The 13,966-nt window shown below is 39.3% G+C and overlaps 1 protein-coding gene across 1 annotated transcript; it reads left to right on the forward strand.

Moving 5' to 3' along the window:
- Positions 1-322: 322 nt before the first annotated feature.
- Positions 323-13,964, forward strand: LOC124855804 (serine protease HTRA2, mitochondrial-like). Its single transcript, XM_047345900.1, has 8 exons — positions 323-1,413; positions 3,282-3,486; positions 4,612-4,806; positions 8,801-8,833; positions 9,716-9,824; positions 9,944-10,013; positions 10,094-10,189; positions 13,532-13,964. The coding sequence occupies exons 1-8, from the start codon at positions 947-949 to the stop codon at positions 13,695-13,697; spliced, it is 1,341 nt and encodes a 446-aa protein (XP_047201856.1). The 5' UTR covers positions 323-946; the 3' UTR covers positions 13,698-13,964.
- Positions 13,965-13,966: the final 2 nt, after the last annotated feature.

Raw genomic sequence — 13,966 nt, forward strand, 5'->3', positions numbered from 1 at the left:
CTTCCACAACGAACCGTCAATGGTCTGTACGTCACAGCCTTTCTTTGAAATATTTAAAATCATGTTAATAGACTTTGTGCTTTAGATATCATATTTTTTTATTTTTTTTTGTCCTACAGAGGCATCCAGGCTTTACCATCGTGGACAGAAAAGAGTTCTACTTTCACGGAGTTTGATTGTAGCCACTGATGATAGAGTCTGATTTTTTTTCCCACATCACTACGATTTATGTTCTATTGATTTTAAATGTAAATTAGGGTCGAAGAAATTCTTTGTAAGGATTATTTTTTTTTAATGATTTTTTGGGACGGGGTTTGCTCTTGTGAGGGACAGGACATTGGAGAAATTTAATTCTAACAAGTCTAATTCCCTTTTTACTAAAGTTCCTAAGTGAAACCTTTTTTGTTGGGTCTGTATTCCAATTTGTTAGTCATTTAGCAGATTTTACAACTCTCATCTAATCAGATGTTTGGCAATTTGGGAATCGTTGTATTATCTTTAAATCCCTTTATTCATCCTATCCGTCATAAATATAGATCTGTCTTGTGTAAAATTATTCTTCTCCGAAGGAACGTGTGTGGACTCTGTATATTAAATGTTAAAACGGCTTTCCTAACCAGTTGGCAGCGGTTATTTGTTGACAGCCACACTTTAAAGAAGAAGAAAATGTAGTTCCCCATTTATTCCTGTAGAGGGCAGAACGCGCAGCAGTGTCTTATTCTCCAACCCGAAGAAAAGCCTTTCATTTCCGGAGTCAGTTTCCTACTGTAGTCGCTGACATTTATTCAGAGGAGGAGCAAATTTAAAGGAAAAGTATTTAACTACATTTTTTCTGTTAACACAAGTTACGTGGATGTTGTTAGTAGTCCTAAATAACTCCTTGTTTTTAGGCTATAAAGTGTTTTTTAACTATAGAAAGTGCTGAGCTGTGTTGGAGTGATGCAACATGGCAGCAACTGCTGTCAGCAGGAGGTTTCTGTCTGTTAGTCTCCGCAGCCGTGGACTGGACACTGTGGGCCAGAGGGCCCTCTCTTTTCTGCCATTTGTCCTGATCCACAAACAACAAGAGATATACCCATGTTTCAAAAGCAGAGGACCGGAGGGGCACAGGAGCCTGGACTACAGAGCTCCAACCCGGAAGGAAGGAGGCGGTTGGACAGGCAGCTCTGCCCGGCTTAGGTGTCTGTATGTGGGGTTAGGGCTCTGCGGAGCAGCGCTCCTGGACCGTCTGAGGGAGGAACAGGTGGACTCAGAAGGATCTTCAGGATCCAGCAGCTTTCTAAGACTTTTTCTGCCCTGCGCCCAGTGTGCCTCCCCCTTCAAACCGGACAGCCCTCGCTTCAGATACAACTTCATAGCAGATGTGGTGGAGAAGTCCAGTCCAGCTGTGGTTTACATTGAGATCGTGGGCAGGTGAGTGGGCCTGAGGCGAAGCATGTGGAGTAGAAGACGTGTTTATGCTTATCTCCAAAAATCACTGAATGCATCTATTACTGTCGGCATTAAACTGAAATAACTGGCCTGATTCCTGTGATTTATAATGTAGACGTTAAACTCTGTCCAAAGTACATTATTCCAGGAGTCCGTGTCTTTATGTATGTGCTTTGTCAAACTTTAGTTTCTCCTTTATGTTTTTCTTAGAGAGCAAATGCCTCCTCTCTGCACACTGCCCATGAAAATGAAACTTGCACAGTCAATTTCTTATTGTTGAGGCATTCTCTTCAATATGAACAGCAGCAACACCCTGCCATGATGATATTTCAGGGTTTTTGGAGACTTCTTTCAGCATCTGCTTTCAGATTAAAGTTGCATGTATGGCCAGACCAAAGCATGCTGGTAGTTGTTTTGAACGTCCTTCACCTCTTTAACACCCTTAGAAAAACACAGGCTGTTGTAAGGTCGTACAGCTTCTAGTGAAAATTAGCTTTTGCAGTGGTAGTAAAACACAGCTGACTGGGGTAATGTCAAAAACAATTATACATAAAAGTATATTTAAGAGAGAAAAACTCACAGCCAAAGATGAATTAAAATGATAACAATGGTCAAATGAAGTTGTAATAGTTCAAGGTTTATATTAATATTGCAGTACATTAATTTATTTATTTAGGTTCTGGTGTTAGTGAACGAGAAGAAGAAGATGATCCGGGCCGGACTGGATTGACAGAGCTTCTGTCTTCACATCGTCTGTCTGAGATTCATGCCAGAATGCTGCTGGTTGCTATTTTACTGGCAACACTCAGAAGTTTGGATAGACAATTTTTGTTTTGGAATAAAAGAGATTTAACAAAATGTTCAAACTGACATGATAAAAGGTTTACAGATTTGACCCTTTTTACCGTCAGAAATGTTCAGTTTGCTTTGAAACAAAAGCCTTCTCTGTTGGGCCGTGTCGCAGATTAAAGGGACTTTGTACTTTAATTATAGCTCTTTGAGACATGATGCCAGTGTTTCTAAACACACACTGTCAGATACAGTGAGGTGGAATTACAGTTTATAGTGGCCTAAACTGACTACAGCGCCTAAATATTGTGCTAACAAACATTTAATTTTGATTAAAACACATATTTCACTGAATAATCAATACATTCAGCTAAGACTGTAGATGGCTTATAAAAAAAAGTTAATTATGGACTGTAATATTACATGGCTTTATTTAAAATTATGTTGTTCAATCATTTACTTTTAATCTGACTAAACAAAATCCTTTAAATAACTAAAAAAAATCATTAATCTAATGTCAATATTACATGTATAACTCATTAAAAAACAACTAATGTTGACCGATTTGCTGCTTAGCTCAGGCAGCAACATTATTAAGATACAATAATAAATGTGACACAAGTGAATAACAGAATAAAAGCGAATCGTACTTTAGACCAATTAAGGTCTCGTGTTCTGCTTGAAGTAAAAGCCAAGAATAAAAGATGGGTCTTAAGCAGGGATTTAAAACTCTCTCCAGTGTTTGTTTGTGAAGACAAACATTTTTGGGAAAACTCAAGAAAAAGCACTTTTATATTTAAATTTGGATGGTATAATTATATTGAAATAAAAAATGTGACCCATTCTTTTTACGCTGTTTTATTTGTAAATATAAATGGGACACAAGGCCAGTTCTGTTGTTGGAAATGATGTGAATCATTTGGGTCAGTTGTTTATCTCAGTATGAGTAAAATGAATCATCAACTTCATAAGAGCTCTTTCTTGCCAGATTTTATCTGCCGCAAAAAACACTTTCTGTTTTCTTCTCGGGATCAACAAAAGCTGCTTCTCCTGTTTTCCAGACATCCGTTTTCAGGAAGAGAAGTCCCCGTGTCAAACGGCTCGGGTTTTATCATCAGCAGCGACGGCCTCATCGTCACCAACGCTCACGTTGTGGCCAACAAGAGAGGCGTCCGTGTGAAGCTCCCCAACGGCGATACGTACAACGCCACGGTCCATGACATTGATCCTGGGGCAGATATTGCCACAATTAAAATCACTTCACAGGTTGGGAAGAAATGAAAATATGTAACAGGAAGCAGAATTATTCTTAGTGCTGGTCTAATAGACAGTACCAAGTCAGTACAGTATATGTAACGTCAGATTAGACACATTGAAGTGCAGCGTTAATTTGAAGACATTCAGAAGAGTTCTTCTTCTGCATTATAAGACAACATCCTTCAGGCTTCATCGCGGTCATAATTAAACATTCACAGCAGTATGCTTACATATAGCTGTGTTATCCCAACATGTTATTTCTTAGATTGTAAATGGCCTGAGAGGTTTATAAACTTTTATATTCGTTTTTTTTGTGGCAAGATTTTCCTTCATTTTTGGTTATTTTACCAAAGTAGGCAGACAGAAAGTGGGGTGGAGAGAGGGCGAAGACAAGCAGCATAGGTCTCTGGGGTCGGGACCCGAACCCAGGATGGCTGCATCGAGGATTGAGGCCTCTGTATGTGGGTTGCGCGCTCTAGCGTTATGCACTGTGGCTTATATTCATCTTAAATGTAGGATGGGGTTATGTGAGATTATTATGGTGTGATAACCTGGAGTAAAAATCTTATCGCGATAATTTTCAATATCCCAACAGCAATAGATCATGTGATAATCACCCATGTCACAAACAACTATAATTGTCTTCCTTCTAAACGAGTGGAACATGGAATAGCCTTCTTTCAACCTGCTGGTCAGCAGTGTGCAGCAACAGATAGGGGGGGAAGCATTGTTAATCTGTGCTTCAAACAGCCACACAAAACTCCAGCATATTTTTCTGGCATCTCACTGAAAATCACTTTACTGGATGCTTTTTAAAACGGGGAAACTGGTCGAGCCTTACTTGGATTAAAACCTTTGACCTGCCAACAGTTTCCAAGTGTTTTGCATCATCAGTTTAAACGTCTCCATCCTGTTTTGAGTGTGAAGAAAAGCTGTGACCTCCAGATTTTCCAAGTAAACTTGAGGTTGTGTGAGTCAACATGAATGTCTTTCCAACACAATCATGGAGATTAGTGATGAAACACTGGTGATAAATTTATTTCTAAAGAGAAATAAATCAAATCAATGGCAGAACTACGTTATAAAAGCTTGTCTTCCCTTCTCTAATGTTATCTTCACTCATCTGGTTTGCAGAAACCTTTACCCACGCTCAAACTGGGTCAGTCGTCGGATATTCGTCAAGGAGAGTTCGTGGTTGCCATGGGAAGTCCGTTTGCTCTTCGGAACACGATCACCTCAGGGATCGTCAGCTCAGCGCAGAGAGGAAGCAAGGAGCTGGGCCTGTCCAACTCCAACATGGAGTACATACAGACAGATGCAACCATCGATGTGAGTACTTTTATTCTTCAGCTCTTTATTTAGGTGTTTTCTTCCATTTGTTTGATAGATTATTTATTTTTTTTGGTGCTGGTCTCTTCATCCCTCCATCTTTTTGTTCCTTTGCTGTTTTTTGGGATGGTAACAGTGACATTTCATACCAACCTTTTCCATGTCTGTACCAGATTTAAAAACCAACAATTTCAAATCCTTTTCTATATTCTACCTACAGTCTACAATTATAAAACTATGGAGTTAAATTTGTCTCAATATTATTCAATCAAACAAAAAACTAATCTCAATCAAAAAAATATTAAGTTGTGATCAAAACCTTCAGAGTTTTTTCTCACAAAGAGAAAAAAGTTATTTGCAAAACATAAACTTATATTTGCGCAGGTCAAAAATCTTTGGTTACGAGAAGACGAAGGCTGTAAGACGTTTCCCTATTGGTTAGCGCTGACTAAAGCAGCAGACTCTGATCCCCCGCATCTCTGAACTTCTGCTCGAACTGCAGGGCTTGCAGCGTCGCTTCAGTGAGGAGACATCAACTCTACAGAAGAAAACTGCGGTTAAGTGAGCCGAAAGTCAGAAATACGCGGTGACGTCAGCCGACACTAGTTCTCTCTTAAAGATTAGCGTCGCGCATACAAGGTGCTTTACGGTAATGGAGCAGAAAGGACCCGATCCTGGCAACGGTTGAGAAAATAAGAGGAAAACAGAAAAGTAACCTACAGAACATTTATATTAATTACATTTTTACAACTTTCACATTCATGTTTTATGTAAAAGGATAAATATTTAATATTTTACTGTACAGTTTTGGAGAAATATCTTGTCAAAATACCTCAAAATGCTCAACCATTATATGCATTTGTCCCACTTTCAGGAATTTATTTCTCCAAAACCAAGAGAGGTGACAACACAATCTCTTCAGATTATATTAGAGGGTCATCTAAATTATAACCAGAATTAGTATTTCATAATTTCACTGTAAAGGTTTGGAGAAATACACAACTACCCCAAGTGTAGTATATATAATGCACCTTGGATGCGTGACGCTAATCTTTAAGAGAGAGCTGGTGTCAGCTGACTTCACCGCGTATTTCTGACTGTCGGCTCACTTGACCGCAGTTTTCTTCTGTAGAGTTGATGTCTCCTCACTGAAGCGACGCTGCAAGTCCTGCAGTTCGAGCAGAAGTTCAGAGATGCGGGGGATCAGAGTCTGCTGCTTTAGTCAGCGCTAACCAATAGGGAAACGTCTTACATTGTTCGTCTTTAGGCCCCGCCCAGGATGTTCATGTTTCCAGAACTCAAAATTCGTTGAGTTCAACCAAAAACAGAGAGCGTCAAAACCAAAAGAGCGAGACTCGTAACCAAAGATTTTTGACATGATCAAATAAAAGTTTATGTTTTGCAAATAACTTTTTTCTCTTGGTGAGAAAAAACTCTGAAAGTTTTGATCACAACTTAATATTTTTTGATTGAGATTAGTTTTTTGTTTGATTGAATAATATTGAGACAAATTTAACTCCATATAAAACGGGGTTATATGACTGGAATAAATAATACACAAAAGCAGGAGGTGAATCAGAGTCACACTTTCATTTGATCAGTCTAATTTAAAAATACAAAGTTTTAAGAAAGTAATTCAAAGTTGAATGACAAGATGTGTGAGATTAAGGGTGGTTTACTCCCAATATTCATAAAAAAATTACATGACACGGCATGGTTTAACAATGTGGTTTCATGTGAAAGAAATAGCTCCTCCTATGACAGCCTTTATGTTTTTCTAACATATTAGGACAACGTTGATAGGAATACTGATAAACTCAAGTGTTATAACCTAATTGAAAATTATAATAAAAAGACCCTTTTAAACTTTCAGTAAAATATGAAAATAATACAGTTTCTGCTGAGGAATAAATTAGGACACCTCAACATTGATTCCTAATTAAAATAACAAAAATTATACACAGATGTATCACATCAGATACGTGACATCAAATAGATTAGAACATTGTGAGATTAATAGTAGAATAGAAATATCCTTTATTGTCCCTCAGTGGGGAGATCATGAGTCCCAGCAGCAAAAGGGAAGGCAAATAGAAGCATGCAGATACACGTGAAGGTAAAAAATAGAAAATCAAAGAAAATATGACTGTACAGTAAGGGTAAATTTACAATAAAAGAATGAATTGCTGCACAGTTAAAAAAAATAGCATAGATTAAAAGTAATGGGCAATTGAGTTGAGTTATCTAAAAAAGGACAAAATGAGCACAAATAATTGTGCATAAAAAACAACAAACTATTTACAAAGCAGGAAAACTGTAGATACCAGCAGGGATTGAAACACTTATTGAGCTTGTTGGGAGCAGTGAGGGTTATAAAGTCTAACAGCGGCTGGGAGGAAGGATCTGTGATAACGCACCTTTGTGCACCCAGGATGCAGCTGTCTGTCACTGAAGGAGCTCTCTAGTTCTGCAACAGCTTCATGCATGGGGTGGGAGTGATGTTATTTTTGCCAGAGTCCTTCCGTCCCCCACCACCTACGCTGGGTGGAGGGGGCACCCTAGGACTGGTCTGGCCTTCCTGGAGCAGGGCATACTGGGCTGGGGGAGGGGTAAGTGTCTGATCAAACCAGTTGAAGAACTGGTTCAGATCATTCACCGAACCTAAATCTCCTACAGCCTGAGAGCTTCCGGCTTATCTAAACCGCAGTGATGTTATTTTTCTAGTCCTCCATCTTATTCCTGTAGATGTTTTTTTTTTCCATCCCCGATCTTCTCTATTCCTTCTGAACAGCTCTCAGCTCCTTCTTGTTTCCTGATCTAAGGGCTCCCTCCCCTTGAGGTGAGTCTTTATTTCAGGGTTAGTTCAGGGCTTGTTATTAGAAACACCTTACCTTCATGAGGGGCACAGTGTTGTCCACACAAAAGTGAATGTAGTCCTTGATGCAGTCTGTGATGCTCTCAAGCCCTCCCCATGAGGAGCACAGTCCCTCAGAGCTTCTTCACACTTGTTTACCAGAACAGAGGACATGTTTGATGTAAGCCAAAAACATAATTCAAGGAGAAGAACCACATTCCAGCTGTGAAGCATAGAGGTGTCAGTGTCTCAGAGGATGTTTGAGGAAAACGTGAGAACAAAAAATAAATAATAAAGCCGAAGCAGAACTGGATCCTAAAACATGACAATGACCCTAAACACACCAGTAGATCCACCAAAAACCGTCTGAAAACTTAGAAATGAAAAGGTCCAAGTCAGTGTCCAGATCTGGATCTCATTGAGTGGAGCAAACTGGTTGATGACTACAAGACCCGTCTCACTAAACGGAGGTAACACCAGCTGAAGGGTGTCCTGACCTTTTCCTCTTGGTCTTTACCTGTAATTAAATTACTTTGTTTCTAAAAATAAAAACATAATATTAGACATCAGTGTGTGAACATTTCTTTTAAACAAACTCAATTTTTAATGGGGTGTCCTAATTGTTTCACCTGACTGTACATGGGTACAAAATGGCGCCGTAGGGTTTGGTCCTGATTATGAGCCAAACGTATCTGCCAGGGGGCGTATTGTACCTGCTTTAAATTACAGACATTTTCTATAATCTCTTCATAGTCTAACGTAAGGAAGTCTGGTTTTAAGTTTAATACATTAAATTTGATCGGTTTATGACAATTTATCTGCTTTTCTTTATGAATATACTTTACTAAAGTGAGAAATAAGTTCATATTTAAGTACATAGGCTCAAAATTGCTGTTTATTCCAGTGTTATTACACAACCATCATCATTTTTAGCACAATAAAACGGCAGAGAAAAACTCTTCATGCACACTGGATAAAAGGTCCGAGTTTCTTTGAGCTCCAGAAAGTCTCCCTCTTCCCACCCACAAACATCTTCTATACATTAATGGTTCCTAAAGTCTGCTGCTACTCAGGGTTCTGCTGTACGATGGTTTCTTCATGTCACATCTGACCCACTTTTCTTTGTGTGTTTTGTTTTAGTTTGGAAATTCTGGAGGGCCTTTGATTAATCTGGTGAGTCACAGTTTCTGTTGAAACATTCACCACATTCAGTTTTGCTCTCAGCTACGTGGAAACCTGATCTAATCTCCATAAACATCCACCAACCTGTGGAATGTGACAACAAAATGCATGATTTTTAGAATAGAATCATCAATACTGTGTTTGTTTAAATGTTCTGCTGTCAAAACGAAACAGATGGTTAATAAATGCATGCAGTCGTGTGAAGCCACTTTACAGTCACTAGATCATCTTCAGCGGGTTTCTTTCTCCCCCAGTTTATAGAGGCGGACTTGATTATTGGAATCAGTGGGAACTCAACGGCTTAATTAAAGAAACTAAATGTCTCGTCTTGCCTGTCCTCAGGCCGTTCTCCCAGCAGGAATTTGGACCTTTCTTTAAAGCAACCAGATTATATCATTGTTGTCTTTTTACCTAAAAGAAAAGAAGAATTGGTCCATATTCTACAGCAAGCTCAAGTTTGGGAAGTTGTTTTTGACAAGTTTTGGAAGTAGGGGTGGACCGATTTTTAAATTTGGGCCGATATCAATATCCCATATTAATATTGCTGTTATGGTAGCTAACTGATTTTTATTGACATTATATATATATTTCCCTACCCTTTCAACACAGTGAAAAAACAACCACACCGCTCACATCGCAGGTAAACATCCCACAATCCTGCGCTGTATCACCATTACTGTCACATGAGCAAACAGATACCACACGGTCAAGGTGTTTTTTATTTTATTTTGTTTTTAGGGGTCATGATCCTCCTGGATTCACAAAAAAAAAGACTTAATCCTGATGTTTCTACAGCAAATTCATTCACAGCTGACTTATAACCAACCCCTTTGTCTCTGATGTCATAATTTACCCATATGTGTGCTTTTTCAGGATGGGGAAGTAATCGGCATAAACACTATGAAGGTCACTGCAGGGATCTCATTCGCTATTCCGTCTGATCGTGTGAAGCTTTTTCTCAATCAAGCAGAAAAAAGAAAAAGTAAGAACAGGAATCAAGAGCTATATCTCTCCCTGCCCATCTATGCTTCCCCTGTAACTACGTCTCTGTAAGATGGTAAAAACAATCCAGCAGTTTGAGTACTCTTCCTCCTCTCACAGCCTCTAGGTTTGACGACTCGGGAACGAGGCCTCGCTACATCGGTGTCATGATGCTGACGCTCACACCGAGGTAAATGCATCATTATGGTTAACATCCAGCAGTGATGGACAACTACAGTTGTCTTAAACCAGCTGGTTTTCTGTTTTCAGCATCATTGCTGAGCTGAAGATGAGAGACCCATCCTTTCCTAGCGTCACACACGGCATTCTCATCCACAGAGTCATCACAGGTTCACCAGCCAGCAGGTAGCTCCTTCAAACTACCATCAATCTGATGCTCACTAGGGTTCAATGTCACCCTGTATGGTTGTTGTATTAAGGTTGTGTGTTTTACTTATTTAAAATCCTAACCTCAGGAATGGATGGGTATTTGTTCTAGAAATGCTCCAAAAAATGAAACATTTTAGGAAGTTTTGCTGGATTTTCTAGAAATAATTTAAGGTCATCTCTAGTGATGTAGCAGCTGGACATAGAGGGGAATCGGCCAATTTTTCCTTGAAGTAAAAATGGGAATAGTCTACTAAGTCCTTCATTTTCTTTTGGATTCAAAACTACAGGTCCTTCTCAAAATATTAGCATATTGTGATAAAGTTCATTATTTTTCATAATGTCATGATGAAAATGTAACATTCATATATTTTAGATTCATTGCACACTAACTGAAATATTTCAGGTCTTTTATTGTCTTAATACGGATGATTTTGGCATACAGCTCATGAAAACCCAAAATTCCTATCTCACAAAATTAGCATATTTCATCCGACCAAAAAAAGAAAAGTGTTTTTAATACAAAAAAACGTCAACCTTCAAATAATCATGTACAGTTATGCACTCAATACTTGGTCGGGAATCCTTTGGCAGAAATGACTGCTTCAATGCGGCGTGGCATGGAGGCAATCAGCCTGTGGACCTGCTGAGGTCTTATGGAGGCCCAGGATGCTTCGATAGCGGCCTTTAGCTCATCCAGAGTGTTGGGTCTTGAGTCTCTCAACGTTCTCTTCACAATATCCCACAGATTCTCTATGGGGTTCAGGTCAGGAGAGTTGGCAGGCCAATTGAGCACAGTGATACCATGGTCAGTAAACCATTTACCAGTGGTTTTGGCACTGTGAGCAGGTGCCAGGTCGTGCTGAAAAATGAAATCTTCATCTCCATAAAGCTTTTCAGCAGATGGAAGCATGAAGTGCTCCAAAATCTCCTGATAGCTAGCTGCATTGACCCTGCCCTTGATAAAACACAGTGGACCAACACCAGCAGCTGACACGGCACCCCAGACCATCACTGACTGTGGGTACTTGACACTGGACTTCTGGCATTTTGGCATTTCCTTCTCCCCAGTCTTCCTCCAGACTCTGGCACCTTGATTTCCGAATGACATGCAGAATTTGCTTTCATCCGAAAAAAATACTTTGGACCACTGAGCAACAGTCCAGTGCTGCTTCTCTGTAGCCCGGGTCTGGGGAATGCGACACCTGTAGCCCATTTCCTGCACACGCCTGTGCACGGTGGCTCTGGATGTTTCTACTCCAGACTCAGTCCATTGCTTCCGCAGGTCCCCCAAGGTCTGGAATCGGCCCGTCTCCACAATCTTCCTCAGGGTCCGGTCACCTCTTCTCGTTGTGCAGTGTTTTCTGCCACACTTTTTCCTTCCCACAAACTTCCCACTGAGGTGCCTTGATACAGCACTCTGGGAACAACCTATTCGTTCAGAAATTTCTTTCTGTGTCTTACCCTCTTGCTTGAGGGTGTCAATAGTGGCCTTCTGGACAGCAGTCAGGTCGGCAGTCTTACCCATGATTGGGGTTTTGAGTGATGAACCAGGCTGGGAGTTTTAAAGGCCTCAGGAATCTTTTGCAGGTGTTTAGAGTTAACTCGTTGATTCAGATGATTAGGTTCATAACTCGTTTAGAGACCCTTTTAATGATATGCTAATTTTGTGAGATAGGAATTTTGGGTTTTCATGAGCTGTATGCCAAAATCATCCGTATTAAGACAATAAAAGACCTGAAATATTTTAGTTAGTGTGCAATGAATCTAAAATATATGAATGTTAAATTTTCATCATGACATTATGGAAAATAATGAACTTCATCGCAATATGCTAATATTTTGAGAAGGACCTGTATTTCTTCTATCAAGGAACCTGCAGCACAGTTATAATCTTTAGAAAATCGGAAATCAGTGTCGATCAGGAAAAGTGTGATCGGTGCATCTCAGTCGCCTGGAGACAGAAACTCTGATTTGAACGAAAATGCTGACAGGAACACTGTTGTAAGCTAGCACACCTTAATCTGTATTGTTGTCCAAGCCGCTCTTGGAGAAAATAGATTTTAATCTCAGTGAGCTTTTTCCTGGTTAAATGACAACCACATTAACAAATGCTAACATAAAATCTCAGATGACTAAAATACTAAAAATGAATATGGCTGTTTCTTTGTATAAACCCCATCCTGCGTATAAAGTTTAAAAAAAAAGTTGAAAATAGCATCTTTAGACTCTTTTCTGTTTAACTTTCTTAAAGCTGAGCTATATAGTTTGTTTCAATATTTAGGATTTTTTACCTTACTGTTCTTACAAGATGGAAATACTCCCTTTTCAGTTCCTCTACTGCATGAACACTTGGGTTAAATGTTTTGTCCTTGAGGATCTTTGTTGTTTTACTGAGACTTTAGGGCTCAACAAGCTTCAGTCCATTACTAGAAGTGTTTATTTTTGCTTTCTAAAAAGAAAAAAGAACCTGATCATTGCACCATTATGTAAAGGTACACTTATTCAACACTGTTGGCTTTACTTCCTGTTTAGGCTGAAGAGTCTTTTCATTGTTTTGGTTTTAGATCATTTGCAGGACCTGCAGTAGCAGCCGTATTTATCTTTTAATATCAGACAAAGTTAACCTGAGTAAAAACACCCAAAAAATGTCAAATCATAATTTTATTAAAAACATTTTCCAAACCAATCTGACCCTATTTGAAAAAAGTATCGCGTCCCCTGATAATTCGTGAAATAACTGATTAAACTCTTGTTACAGAAAGCTAAGTTTAATTTCACTGATTTCAGTCATACTGCACATGAGCCAGGATTTTTCCGTCTACTCGACAATGGAGACCGGGACATTTTCAAACCATTAAACTCTGGAACCCGTTCTCAACACGAGCCATTTTCAGAGGAAACGTGAACCGTTGTCGTCAACAAACAGCAGAAACGCAACTAAACTTTCCATCATGTGAACAGGAATTACATTTCACACCATGTTGGTTTGGATAGCTTTTTTTACCCTTAATTAAATCAAGATTTAAAAACTGCATTTGGTATTTTTTTCAGATTATCTTTGATATTAAAATGTGTTTGATGATCTGAAATAAATACTTTTTCACAACACTGTTTGTACAAAGTTAACAAAAACAAACCAACCTTGAACTCTTGATTTTATTCCTGACGTTTGACACGTGTAGAAACTCTAAACATTAAAACTCTACGGATGTCTGCCATTAATGCTTTATTTACTACAGGATTAGGGGAAACCTCCTGCCTGTTGTAAAGGTATGAATTATGAGGTGTTTTTAATCCACGCTGCTGCTCCTGTTTCAGATCTGGGTTGCTACCAGGAGACATCGTGGTGGAGATCAACGAGGTCAAGGTGAACACCTCTGAGGAGATCTACAAGGCCGTCAGGAGCAGCAACAGCATCACCATGGTGGTGCAGAGAGGAAACGAGCTGCATCAACTCAAAGTGACTCCTGAATACATCGAGTGACACTGGCCTCACTACTTCACCACATGGGTGCCGATGAGACAACTGTGAAACCTTCAGGCTGTTTTCTTTGGTTTAATGTTAATATTTCTATGCATATAAAATGCAATTAGGCTACAGTTGAAGTGTGGCCATGTTCCAGCAGCTTTATTGTTGATTTCCCAAACTGAAACATTAAGGTGTCAAATATATTCCTGATCATTTCATCTCTGTGCAACTAATAAACTGCCCCAACATGGATAGTTTGTGAAATAAAAGGCTGAAACGGCACA

This window comes from Girardinichthys multiradiatus, chromosome 19, assembly GCF_021462225.1.
Source record: "Girardinichthys multiradiatus isolate DD_20200921_A chromosome 19, DD_fGirMul_XY1, whole genome shotgun sequence".
Lineage (NCBI taxonomy): Eukaryota > Metazoa > Chordata > Actinopteri > Cyprinodontiformes > Goodeidae > Girardinichthys > Girardinichthys multiradiatus.